Source organism: Ceratotherium simum, chromosome 2 (genome assembly GCF_057802395.1).
Source record: "Ceratotherium simum simum isolate JZ-2026a chromosome 2, ASM5780239v1, whole genome shotgun sequence".
Classification (NCBI taxonomy): domain Eukaryota; kingdom Metazoa; phylum Chordata; class Mammalia; order Perissodactyla; family Rhinocerotidae; genus Ceratotherium; species Ceratotherium simum.
Window position 1 is genome coordinate 43260843 of NC_141901.1, and position 13294 is coordinate 43274136.

Consider the following 13294-nt stretch of genomic DNA (forward strand, 5'->3'; position numbering starts at 1 on the left):
AAAGTTCTAGGAGGAGATGGAGAAGTGGTGAGATAAAGCTAGAGAAGGAGGCAGGGCCAGATCCTGAAGGGTTTTGTGGGACAGGTTAAGTCATTTGAGTTGTTCCCTAGGCAAAGAGGAGACTTTTAAGGGTTTTAAACAAGAGAGTGACATGTCTGGATTTGAGTTTTAGCAAGGCTGTCTTGGCTGCCTTCCAGTGGAGGGAGGATTAGAGGAAGGTAAGCATGGAGCTTCAGAGCCAGTTAGGAGGTTCTGAGTGGTGTAGGTGAGAGATGATGAAGGCGTTTCTGGTGGAAAAAGCCGTGAACCCTCAGTCTGAGTAGAATTTCCTCTGAGCCTGGGAGAGAGCACAGAGCTTTGGAAATGAGACATCTGAAGTTTCATGTACCTGGAAGACAGGTGCTGCTGAAAATACCCTGGTATGCATTTTACAATCAGTTTGTGTCATAGAATCTTTATGTGTTTGGCGAATGACTTAATGTATTTACTGATCTATTTATTTGCTAAGCATCAACAGCTGTGGCGTAGAATCAGTTATGACTTGTCACCATCAATACAGCCTCCCAGAATGTGCCTGTTCTCGCATCTCTGGATGGACTATTTGGTCATGTGGAAGCAGGAAAGGAAAAATAGGGCAGGTTTGGTAACTGGTTACTTCCTGCCGTCTCCCCCGTTGCCATTCCCATGTGGGGGTGGGAGATGCATGAAAATGATCTCTAACGTTCCTCCCAGTTCCAGAGCTTCAAAGCAAGACACCCCTGTGATTCTGTGCCAGCACTGCCCTAGCCCTGGCCCACTGCACGGCCAGTCGTCCCAGCTGGCCTGGTTTGGGAGGACTTAGAATTCCTTTTTCAAGGCTGGCTGTATGCTGCCTGATTCTTGAGGAAGCTTGAAGCAAGGGGATCTGTGGTAGAGTCTCCTCTTGTTGCCCTCCTATTGGACCCTCAGAACTGCTTTTCCACGAAAGGAGAGGGCCTGATCCTGCCCCATCTAGTTATCTGTGAGCCATCAAGCCTGGCACCACACAGATTCTTGTGGTGCCACTCTTCGGTGTTGCTTATTTATTTATACAACCCACTGCCATTTGGAGCAAGGCCCCCATGTGTGATTGCCACTGGGGCTGGGAGTAATTATGGCATTCTGTAGGGAGGTGGCACACTCATCATGTTCTAGCATCTTTCCTTCCCGGAATTGCCTTTGATCCAGCTCTGTGCTGGGATAGTAGCCATTAAGAGATGTCTATCTTTGGTTTCATTTACATGAAAGAAAAAAGAACTAAATTGTCAAATGGATGGTTTCATGTTCTCTCAGCTGGCCTCCACCCTGTCTGTGCCCAGAATCCTCAGAGCCACCTGGGAGAGCACCAGCCCCTGACCCACACTGTCATGGAGCCACTCGGAGACCTGGGACGGAAATCCCACACCTCGAAGGAAGGCATCCAAAGTGGGGTGCCTTCTACACGATGTGTGCTCATGGTGCATGCTCAGGCATAGGAAAACGATTTTCCTTCTTTTCCTTTTATTTGTTCATTGAGAAAATAAAAGAACTTTGGGAGTCTCTGAAATATTCATGATTATATCATTTTTTCTGTTACAAAAGAAATAAAAGCCTATTAATGAGAATCCAGAAACTTCACTGGTGAAAATAGAAATACTCTACTGGTTACCCATAATCCTGTTGTCCTAAAATAACTAGACTATCAACAAATTTCCTTCTATTATTATTATCATCATTATTATTCATAGAAGTTTTTGGTTAAACATAGTTGCTTTATGCCATACATTCAGTTGGGGCCTTGCTTTTTTTCCCTTTAATATGTTTTAATGATTGTGTAATGTTCCATCATGTAATAGGTTCAAATTTATTTAATCAAATCCCTGTTAGACATTTAAACTGTTTCTAAGCCACACGGTGATAATCAGCTTTATATAGCTTTTTTTCCACTTTGGAATTATTTTTCTTTGCATAGATTCCAAAAGGTGCAACAATTGGATCAAAGAGTTGATTTGTTTTATGCTTTTGATTCGTATTTCCATATTCTTCAAATTATTTCTAAGAAGATTTTTGTCTATTTATACTCTCACCAAGAGTGGCACACTCTTTAGTGCTGAGATTCTGGGATTTATTATTTAAAATTGATCATTAAATAGATGAGAAGATGCCACATTATTGTTCTATTTCCTCTTCCTCTCTCTCTCCCCTCCTCCATCTTCCCTCCCTCCCTCCCTCCCTTCCTTCCTTCCTTCCTTCATTTCTCCCTGTTCCCTCCCTCTCTCCCTCCCTTCTTTCTTTTTGATTCTTAGTGAAATGGAAGAGTTTTCCACTTGTTATCAACAGTTGACCACAGGCCCCATAATGCCCTAACCTAGGATTCCAGAGGTCCCTAGCATCCAGGAGGCTCCTCTCTGCAGGGCCCTAGAATGTGGGAAACTTGGTGCCAGGCTCCCATTCTTGCCAGGAGACCGTGAGACCCCAAGACCTCCTCATGTCGGAGAAGTAGCTATTACTTTTCACATTTGGAAAATGAGAGGGTTGCGCCCTAAAGGCCTTCTCCAGCTCTCGTATTCTAAAAACCCGTTTCTGTAACTAGCTGATTATACGGTCTTGGTCTGATGGGGCTCCCAGGTGTCTTTTTTTTGGGCACATTCTGGACTATCTGTACTTACCGTCCTGTACTACAGGACCCTTTGTGGTCCTGAACTATATTCCAGACTCAGAAGGATAGAAAGCTGTTTATGTGCCATGATTCCATACAGGGCACCCCAGATGTGGCCTCTTTAATTACCTCCTACTGTGACAGCAGAGAATCCTAAACCTACTTCCTCCTGAATGTTGTGGGCTATAACAATGAGTTTTATCTGTGTGGCAAAGCTCTTCATCCCCTTGGTCACAGGGGTGGGCTTATGCCCTCCTAGCAATCAAGTTATTTTCCTGGAAATAACAGGAGCGCCTCATGCCCAACCCATCAACAAGCTGGGGCTGCAGTGGCGGAGGACCTTACCATGTGGAGGGAGCGCTAGGAGAGGAGGAGACCCACCCTGAAGAGGAGTGGAGACTGGTGGAGATGAGAAAGATTAAAAAGGTAGCAGTGAGTCCAGGGTCCCAGGCCCTGAGTCCTGGTTCCTACAGTTCTATGTCCCCCTCCCGACCCTAATATCCTGCCCAGTAATATGAACTGATAAACTCCCTTTTGTGAATTAAGCCAGTTTGACGTGAACTCTTTCTAGCTACTTGTAAATAATCCCCACTAACATATCAGCTGTGAATGCTTTTCCTATTCCTCATTCCTAACTGAGATCCTCCCAGACTTATCCTTTTCTATTCTTTTTTGTACTTAAGTTTTTCTTTGGAAATTTTATAGCTTCACAGAAGGTTGCAAAAATAGAGATCCCTTGTACCTTTCCCTGGAATCCTGTCAATGGTAACATGTTACATAACTATAGCTCAGTGTCAAAGCCAGCCAACTGACATTGGTGTAATCTGCAACTCCTTTTTTATTTTTTAAAAGAATGCTTAGCCATGCTTACAAGTATAAGTTAGAACCTGACTGTTGCACTCAGCAGACTTAGAGCCTGAGGAGGAAGAGAAGCACAAGGCAATTACATTCAGATGTGATGTGTCACACCTGGGCAGGTGCACAGTGCTCTCCTCACCAAGCACTCACCACGTCCAAGCAAACCAGGCACTTGGCGTTTGTTAACTCCTTAAGCCTCGTGACAATGCTGTAACACCAGTACTATTAGCATCATCATTCCTTTTACAGAGAGAAGGAAACTAAAGTAACTTGCTTAAGGTCACAAAGTTGTTAGGGAGCAGAGCTAGAGTAAACCCATGAGGCTTGTTTTCAGAGTGTTCTGCCCAAGCATTATGTAATGAGATTAACAGCAAAGGGTAGAATTCTTTTCCTGAGACTCCTTGGATCTTTCCTCAATGTCCCACTTCTCTTCCCCCCTCACACCCTCTTCCTCTCTCATGCCCACTTGAGTTTCTGGGGTTAACTACTCTAACAGTCCTATTTACAGCTCTTTCAGGCTGTGCTCTAACAGGGGTGGTCTTCCCTGGGTGCACCCTTCAGAAGGTGTCCCATCCCTCTACACAGCAGGGGATGTGGGTCAGAGGGGAGGCCGTCTTCAAAGACTGTGAAGGGCCGGAGTCCTAGCCTCACTCTCCAGGGATTGCTTCTTGGTCGTTTAGCACTGTAAAAAAACCAAGTAAATCAAAAACTGCCAGGAAACCAGGAGAAGAAAGTCTTGCACAGCAGAGGAACACATTTACTTGTCAGTTCATGGCTTTAGCTCTCAGCCCCAAGGTGGTGATCATGGTGGAGATGATGGAGGTGGTGGGCTGGTGATGCTCTTGGTACCTCATTCTGGGGGTGGGCAGGGTGGTGGGCATTTAGGAGGACAGGGTTTGCAACAGGGCTTGGGAGGGCAGGGAGGTGGGCATGGCGGAGGGCACGGCGGGGGGCATGGCTGGCACTTTGGTGGCACTGGGCACTTCTCCCGTGGGCACTTTTCAGAGCACCGTTGCAGCAGCTTCTTTAAACAGCTGGGCTGGCATTTGGTCTCACACTTTTGTTCACACTTGGGATCACAGTTCTTGAGCTCATTCTTGGGTTCGCTAGATTTATTTTTATCATCACTCGACATACTTTCTTGATTTTCTGGGCCCTGCAAAGAAATATGGGACAGGTTGTATGTGGGACACCACACTGCAAAGCGACAGAGAACCAGTACAGCTGCCCCACTCACGCCTGATGCCCATCCTTGTTCTTAAGAAAGACTTTCCCAGGATGTGTTCAGGCCCTAGACCAAATTCTTATTTAAGGGCTGTCCTCTTGTCCTTGTAGTGGATTAGTGATGGCATTTCTTGATCTCTCCGCCCTTACTCTGCCTTCTTTTCACTTATCTTGTCTCCTTCCCATAGCCTCTAGCAGGAGTCTTTAACCCAGGGTCCTGGGGGTCCACCTCCTCCCAACCATAAGAACCGTATTTAACCATATATTTATCAATGTAGTTGGTATCTTCTGTAATCCCATGTATTTTATTTAATTCATTTAAAAATATTATTCTGAAGAGTCCATAAGTTTGATAGACTGTTAAAGACATCTATGGCACAACAAACATTTTAAAGAACTGTAAGACCACCTCCCCATCCTTCTGGAAATGGAGATGGAAGGAGGGTATACTGGGGGACTTAGGGACCCAGGACACTCTTTCAATCCTGTGTTCTGCCTAGGGCCTCAAAACCTTGAGAATTGCTTTCTTCACTGAAGACTTGGGACAGGAAGATAATTGAATCCGTACCATGGCTGGGCTCCCACGAACCACTCTAGGAACTCCTTCCCCCCGAGTGACAAGGGTAAGAGAGGAAGTCAAGAGAGGAGATGAACTGGGAAATTCTAATTCCTCTGAAAATATGATTGTTAGAGCCACAAAATATGATTTTAAGGAGGAATTCTTTTTCCCCCTCTGTTGAGTTTTGCCTTGAGCTAGGTTTTCCTCTATGGACGGTTTGACTTCTAGATATGGACAGGGCTTTTCAGTCCCTGACAATACTTGCAAGTTGCATCAAATTGGCACACGTTTGATTTCCTTTAACAATATAGAAATAAAATTTTATCTAATTTAGTTTTAAAATCAGTATGGCTCTTTGGAGAGGCAGATCATTAACTGAACTCAAAAATTAAGAATCTTGCTTTCAAATGAATTGTTCCCCAGTTCTTGCTACTGAAAATGAGAGGAAACTTTCACCCAAACATAGCCATCATCTCAACCCTGTTCAGTGCTCGGGGTGCTGTAGGGCACACCCAGAAAAGGAGAGGTAAAAGAGGGGGCATTTCCAGATGTCCAAATGCAACTCACCCCTTTGTGTTGGTAGTGAACTTGACAAGTAGTCGAGTCAGGTGGATGTTATAGCTGTGCTTGGGAAGGTGGATTTTCCCTCTAGTTCCTCTGCCCAACTCTGAGGAAGCCAGGGGTAAGGGGAAAGGGGAGCCCCGCTTGTGACCTCATCACTGCATCATCAAGTAGTGATTGTTGTGTGACTCCAGAGCTCCCAGCTCAACTCAAGCCCTTGAACATGAGAACAGACTATGATTAATCACCCCCTTTGTCATCTCGTTCCCTCTCCGGGTCCCTCAAAATTCATGCTGGTGAAATCAGGCTATGGTGAAGACTACTGAACTCTATGGATAGGGAGGCTCATTGTTGCTAGGAGCAGAAAAGCTCTGTTTACACGTGGTCTCTCTTTCCTCCCCCAGCCTCCCGGCTTTAACTCCCTTGAACTTGTCCCTTCTCCACCTTTCTAGGAGAGCTTCCCTGGACTGATCACAGCCATTTTAACTCTCCTTTCCTTCCTGTTTTTCTAATATGAGACTCTGAAACCTCTTTTTACCACCCCATACTCCTCGGCTCAAGTCCAAGCATTATTTTAGCTCTTTTTCTCAATGTCTCTGCCCTATAATTCACTGTTTGTTGGGCTCTGTGATTTTTTTTTTTTCAGTCAGGGAGTGGCCACCCTTGATGTCTGAGGTAAATGAAGCCTATGGTAGGGAAATTGGGTTGGATGCTCCTGACCAGTCCCGACATATTGGGTTAAACCCAGATCCTGTCTTAGAGTAGAAAGGCTTGCCTCTGAGAAAGTTCCTTCCTTGCCTTTTCAAAGACCTTGTCTTTGTGGCTGGAATAGGGTAGCAGTGTGTCCGGGGTGGTAATAGGAGATTGGAGTGGGAAAGGCAGGTGGGGCTCAGACACATAGTGCCCTAAACTCAGATCCAGGAAGTTCATCTTGGCAGTCATTCACTGATGCATCTCAGTGACTTTTGCTTAAAATTGTGATACAATCATGTCTGAGGTGTTGGAAGATATTTCTGACTGCAAAGTGTGGGATAGGTTGAGGGATGCAGTGGTGGAGTGCAAGTTGAACTAGCCTGCTTCAAAGAAATGATAAAAATCTCCAAGTCTGAAGGAAGGCAGTGGTGGTGCTAGAAAGAGGGTGGCAATGAGAGAAACATCATCAGGGAGGCAAATTTATGGGATTTGGTTAATGGAAAATTGAAAAGAAAATTAGAAATGTTGACTGTCAGGTGTTATTGTTAATGGGCGCTGAGGAAATAGAACAGGTTTGTGTTAGAAGAAGATGGGTTTGAGTCTGAGAATGTTGAATGTGGTTGCAGTGGAACATCTTGAGTGGTTATTGGAAATATGGCTCTGGTCTTTGTGCCACTGGGCAGACCTGAGACCTTGAGTTCATTTCAGTCCCATGCGTGTTTACTGAGTGGATGAGAATGAGCTGGTCTGGAGAGAGGATTGGGGGAGAGAAGAGAAACATACTGGGGAGGATGCGGAATCCCAATAGAGGGCTTATTTGGTATTCACAGTGGATAAAGAATGTCATATACAATTGAAACCCAAGTGAACCTAAATGAAAGGGGAGAGTGGGTCAGAATTTACCTCTCTGCCGCTGGGATAACTAGTGTTAGATCCATTGTCTTGGTGCAGTCCACTGCCCTCTACTCATTTTCTTTCCTCTGTAATTTTGTTCACGAGTTCTGTCTCTTCAAAGCTGTTGAGAAGCAGTTCCCACACCCAGCTCAGGAGACTCAGCCCCGCCTGCTGTTTAGCTCTGGACTAAAGCTAGCAATCTGGTTATGGAGAAGGCAGTCATTTGTGACAGTGATGTCAAAAGACGTAGTGATTTCTACTGGCATTGTCTAGCTGTCATATCTTTTTTCTCTCTCCTTTCTTCCTTCTCCTATTGCTTGCTCAAGAAATTCCCACTGAACGAAAGTATATCACTCATTGAACTTTCACCAGGACATTTGCCCATGATCTTTTCAGTCTTTAAAACCCTTCTTTAAATGTCAAGACTCCTGACTGTTACATTTAGTATCCCAGCTATCAGCTTCACCTTTGGCTTAGGGTTTGCTTAGCAGCTGGCTGGCAGCAAGGCACTACCCAGATGAAACACAGAACAGCCTTCTTGAATGGCTGGGTCTCAGGAGGAGAGAGATGGGTCTCAGGATGGGGAGATGCATGGGTATCAAAGCTTGCAGTTTGGGGCTTGCCTGGTGGTGCAGCGGTTAAGTGTGCGTGCTCTGCTGCAGCCGCCCGGGGTTCTCAGGTTTGGATCCCAGGTGTGCACTGATGCACTGCTTGCTAAGCCATGCTGTGGCGGCGTCCCATATAAAGAAGAGGAGGATGGGCACGGATGTTAGCCCAGGGCCAATCTTCCTCAAGAAAAAAGGGGAGGATTGGCATCAGATGTTAGCTCAGGGCTAGTCCTCCTCACAAAAAAAAAAAAAAAAAAGCCCACAGTTTAAGAGCAAAGACCTGGGAATTAGATTCCTGGGTTCAAATCCTGCCTTCATCCTTTAATTACCAAATGACCTCTAGTACTTAACCTTTCTAAGTCTCAGTTCTCTCATCTATAAAACGTGATGAAAGCATCCATCTTAGGATAGTATGTAACTTATATTGAGTGCTTATAACAGGCCAGACACTTTCAAGTGCAAAGCCTACAGTCTCATCCATCATATTGCCTCACTGTACTCATAGGTTGTTGTAAAGATTAAAGGAGATTCTACGTATGAAGAAGACCTCCCTTTAAATGTTCACTATACATATGAGTTATTATTTTTGTCAGTGTTTTCCTGACTGTGTCATCTCTTGGTTTGCTGGATCTCTCTTTCATTTTCTGATATTGGCCTTGAAATATGACTTTTCCATATCATTTTTCCCCCTTCCAGCCAATGTTCCTGGTGGTGTTCACAGGAAGATTAGATATGTCAATATTAACTGTTAATGGATGATTTCAGTTTTGAGTAAGGAGAGTTGATATAAGTGTTATTGATAAAAGATAGTAATTTAAACATTCACTAAGACCAAAATCATCAGCAGACCATTCAGTGGTGTCTCCTTGTGACCTTGTAGGCTCTGTATGTTTGTATATTGTGTCAGAGAATTCTGTGTCAGCAATTTTAACTTCACTTGGATCCCCCTCTCTGTTTTCTAGGTGAAGGCTTTCTTTTTTTTCTTCCTTTTGCTATCTCTCTGTGTAGTTCTTGTTGAATAAGCAGGATTCACAAGACAAAGTCAGAAAATAACTCTATTGTCCCTCTGGGTGCTTCTTAAAATCCTCTGTGGGGCTGACTTTTCCCCTTTTCCTGGGATGGAATCTCTAACAGATGACATTGACTTTTAGGATCATGCTTAGACCATAAGAAGTTCTCTGGTCACTTCTATTTACGTAAACACTCTTATTTCAGTAATCAGAAGTTCTATTTCCTGAACACTGGATTTCTTTCCCTTTCCCACTTGGGACCAGAAAGGAGAGCATATTCTCTATTTGCTATTTGGAGTTTCTCCTCCTCTTCCTTCACTCACCTAGCTGCCCCTGGTTTTGGGACAGGGGCTGTAGAGGGAGGAGAGAGAAGGGGCAGGAAAGTTCTTACCTGACTGATATTGTTCCAATCTCCTGATACCTAGGAGCTTTCTGGGCTTGGCAGGTGGTTAAAGCTGACCTTGTCTTTTGTGAGGAACTTGAATGTGTTCCTGACACATTCCAGCCGAAGTTCCTGGTGGTGTTCATACGAAGATTATTACTATTATTAATATTTAAATATTAATATTTCAATTACTAATATTTCAATATTAACTGTTAACGTATGATTTCAGCCCCACCCCTCCCCTGCTGGGGTTTTAATCTCAGTTCTTCAATATTGGCAGACTTATCTCTTCTGGCTGGCTGCGAACAGCTCCTTCAGTGCCTAGGCATTCGGCAGGTCTCCTCCAGCTTCTCTCTACCGGGGTTACCTGTCCTCCAGGTGTCCGTCTTGAATGTGGTTTTACACAGCCTGAAGAGCCAGCTCTCCCCCTCCTGGGGGCCATATCTGACCCACGGGGAACACTCACAATCCTCCCCTTTCATTGTTCACCAGTTACTGTTGGTGGTGTTTTCCTGATGTTTATGTATTTTTGTTCATTTGTTATATATTAGGTGAGGGAAGTTCTATGACGTCTTCATGGACATGGTTCAGTATTTGTCCAATTTGACTTTACTATAGTATTTGACACTATTGTGTCCTCTTTTTTACCCCTCTCCCCTTGGGTTCCTCCACTACCTGGATAGTGTCCCTTTCTCTGGCCTTATCTACCCTCCTCTAGGACCTCTTCCTCCTCTGCTGAATCCTTTCAGCTTCCCCTGGCTCCTTTCACTTTACACACTTGCTGCCGATCTCTTTCTCCATCGTTGATCTAACCTCAACCTCTATGCCAAAGAATCCCAAACCCACACTCTTCCCTCTTCTTTAGGTCCGGATATTAACATCCATGACATGTAATCTGGTGCCTCAAACGGATTTTACAAAATCAGAATCCATTCCCTTCCGCATCTTTTCTAACGTGCCCCTCCTGTGTGTTCCAACTCTGCAAGTAGCGTCCCCATTCACCAAGACCTCTCAGCTAGAAACCTGGGATCCTTCCATCCTCCTGCCTCCCACTCAACCCCACACCAAATTTGCTGCTAGGATCCGCCAGTTCTATTTCCTAAACCACAGGCTCCTAACGCAGGCTGGTGTTTGGATGTCTCTCTTGAGTCAGTCTCCCATCATCCTCACAGCTACTGCTGTTGCTTTTCCTGAGGTTGTCATTGTCACAGGTGTCCCACAGTGCCCAGCTCTACCTCATACTCCACAGCACTGTCACAGCAAATTTTATAAAACCAAAGTCTAATTTTACCATTGAACTTAAGATGAGGCCCAAGGTTGTTAGCTGGGTTTACAAGATTCTTCCAGTTCAGTCTTCTCCTTTTACCATAGATTCTGGGGCTAAACTACTTGCAGCTCCCAAACTACTTGCAGTGCTGGGCTTTTTTGACTCTGTGTTTTTTCTCTGCCAGTCATCTCCTTCCTCTTCCTTCCTCCAAAGTTGAGCTCAGGAAATTTACCCTGGGCGTGATTTATCTGACCCTCCCAGGCTGCTAGCTGCCTGAGCCAAGCTCATTCTGAGATTTCATTCCTGTATTTTTTAGTTATTTATTTCCCAATTTCTCTTCCTCACATGATGGGCTAGTCTAGATCAGGAACCACTTATTTTTATCTCTGTACTCCTAGTGCCCAGTGCATGGCCCAGCACATCTTAGTCATTCAATAATTAATGCTTATTGTCAAGGAAGAGATGCAATAATATTATTTCAATCACTTTGATATTGCTCTTCTGTCAAACTGGAATGTCCTCCCCCTTCTTGTGTGATTGATATTTATTTGTTTTCACCTTCTAAACTCATCTTGAAAACACTGCCTTCCATGCAAACCTTCCTGGTTCCCACCCTGCTGTGGTCAAGAGATGCCATCTTTGAACATGGCCCCTGCGCTCCCTACAGCTTGACGATCTCACCTGTTCTGCAGGCAGGTGACACCTGTGTCCATTCTGCTTCCTGCCTCACACAGGGCCCTGCTCCAGCTAAGGGCCTTCTTATTCTTCTTTGAACCTTTAGTGCTGGCCCAGGGCCTGATATATAATAGATGCTCCGTGAATACTTGGGGAATAAATGAATGGATATACAAAAGAAATCTAGCAGGGAGGTTAAGAATAAAATGAACTGTCAGAGGAGGGAGATATGACTTCATGCAGGTGGAGGTTATAATGAGGAGATGTGTCTCCAGGCATCAGCGTCCATCATCAATATATCCGCATCAGCCCAGATACCCTAGGAGGTAGGCACCTTTGGGCCTTATGGGCTGGAAATCCCAGACCACCCAGATTTATGCGGGATGCAGCCCCCATCTGGGCCAGGGTCCCAAGCCGAGATGGACTCACACATCAGGCTCCAGCCTTGTGTCTCATTCTCCCCTTCCCTGGAGCTAGCATCTCCCTTGCCTTGAACCACCCCCAGCCTCAAATATACACACACAAATTCCCTGCCTGGTGAGGCCTTCTTTGGGAGTAACGGGAGGACACAGGATGGGGTGGACTTGGAAGACTGACAGCTGGGTATGGGGTCTGTGAGGCAGTAGGTAGATGGGAGTCATTCTCTTGAGCAAAGCCCCCAGCTCCCTCCACTGTGACCCATTGCCTCCTCCTCGGGGTTCTTCCTAGGGCTTCCCAACTAGCTTCTGTTTCCTGTGTGCTCCTGTGTTTCTGTCACCTTCCTATCTCCCCACAAGGCGGAATAAACTGGGGTCAGACTGGACAGATGTGTTAGCAGAGAGAGCAGAGATGGAGAGAAAAACCCTCAGCATGCTGGGAGTGCCTTCTGCAGGCTCAGTGTGCCGAGGGAGAAATCTGTGCATGTAGAAAAAGACCAGGGACCCATTTCCTTTGCTGAATGTGGGACTGAAAAGTCAGGAAATTCCTGGGGAATTTTCAGGTGATTTAAGATAGTTCTGGTCAGTTTCTGAACCAGCTGTGCTTTACAAGATCTTCATATTTTTTAATAAAATGGGAGGAAGCAGAGAACTCTGTTTTCTGAAAGATCTTCTTCTGCCATGAGGAGGCAGCATGGGTTGGGACAGCAGAGGATGGAAGAACCAGCCCTGTCTGATCAAACAGAGGACAGGAGTAGGGTAAGGACGGGTACATCTGGCTCCAGGGACAATCCTGAAATAACTTTTGTGTCTCAGGATCTCTGCTGTTTTCTGGGAAGGATCTGGGAAAAGTCACTTAACCACCTGTGGAAAACCTGAGGGCCATGAAGGTTTTATCCTTGGGGCTCATGAGAGTTGGGATTTTTATGGGGTTGTGGGGTGCTCACGGTGGGGTTGGGGGAAGGAGGTGCATGAGGTGAGCCTCAAGTCTGGATTTTGGTGGTGGTGGCTTCAGAAGCTGTCATGTCTGCTTGGGTGGGCATTCCTGCTGGTGTGGTAGGTGCTGCACATAGGTGTCCACACTGGCTGGAATGGGTGGGCAGTGCTCAGGGACTTGGGGAGGGGGTGGGTAGGGGACTTTACTTTGTTGCTGCTGTGATAGGACCTCTCTCTCAGTTCTATGGGAGTCCTTCATTTGTAGGGCAAGAACTCATAGTTTAACAATAACCATGAGGGAGTTTGAGTCAAAGCATCCAGAGGGGAGTGGAGTGGCACCCCGTTCCTTCATCCTCTGTGATTACGATCTTTCTGCTGGATTTCACCACAATCACAGGAGCCACCATGGCCACAGCTACTGAAAATCCAGTTCAAAATGTGGATCCTGTGCTCACCTCCTAGAGGCACTTATCGATGTGTTTGTCCTGTCCTGATTTTGTGGAACTCCTTATAGTAAGAGGGATATTGTCATTCTGGAATGACTCAAGATTA

General features: G+C 45.5%; 1 protein-coding gene across 1 annotated transcript; it reads right to left on the reverse strand.

The window, feature by feature from the left end:
- Positions 1-4364: 4364 nt before the first annotated feature.
- LELP1 (late cornified envelope like proline rich 1) lies at positions 4365-6014 on the reverse strand. Its single transcript, XM_004436043.3, has 2 exons — positions 5865-6014; positions 4365-4670 (listed from the first exon to the last, which is right to left on the reverse strand). Exon 2 carries the CDS (start codon positions 4647-4649, stop codon positions 4365-4367), a length of 285 nt encoding a protein of 94 aa, XP_004436100.1. The 5' UTR covers positions 4650-4670; positions 5865-6014.
- Between the last annotated feature and the right edge of the window lie 7280 nt (positions 6015-13294).

Excerpts from the sequence above, each read along its gene's own strand:
- LELP1 (XM_004436043.3), bottom strand. The coding sequence starts at position 4,649 with ATGTCGAGTGATGATAAAAATAAATCTAGCGAACCCAAGAATGAGCTC.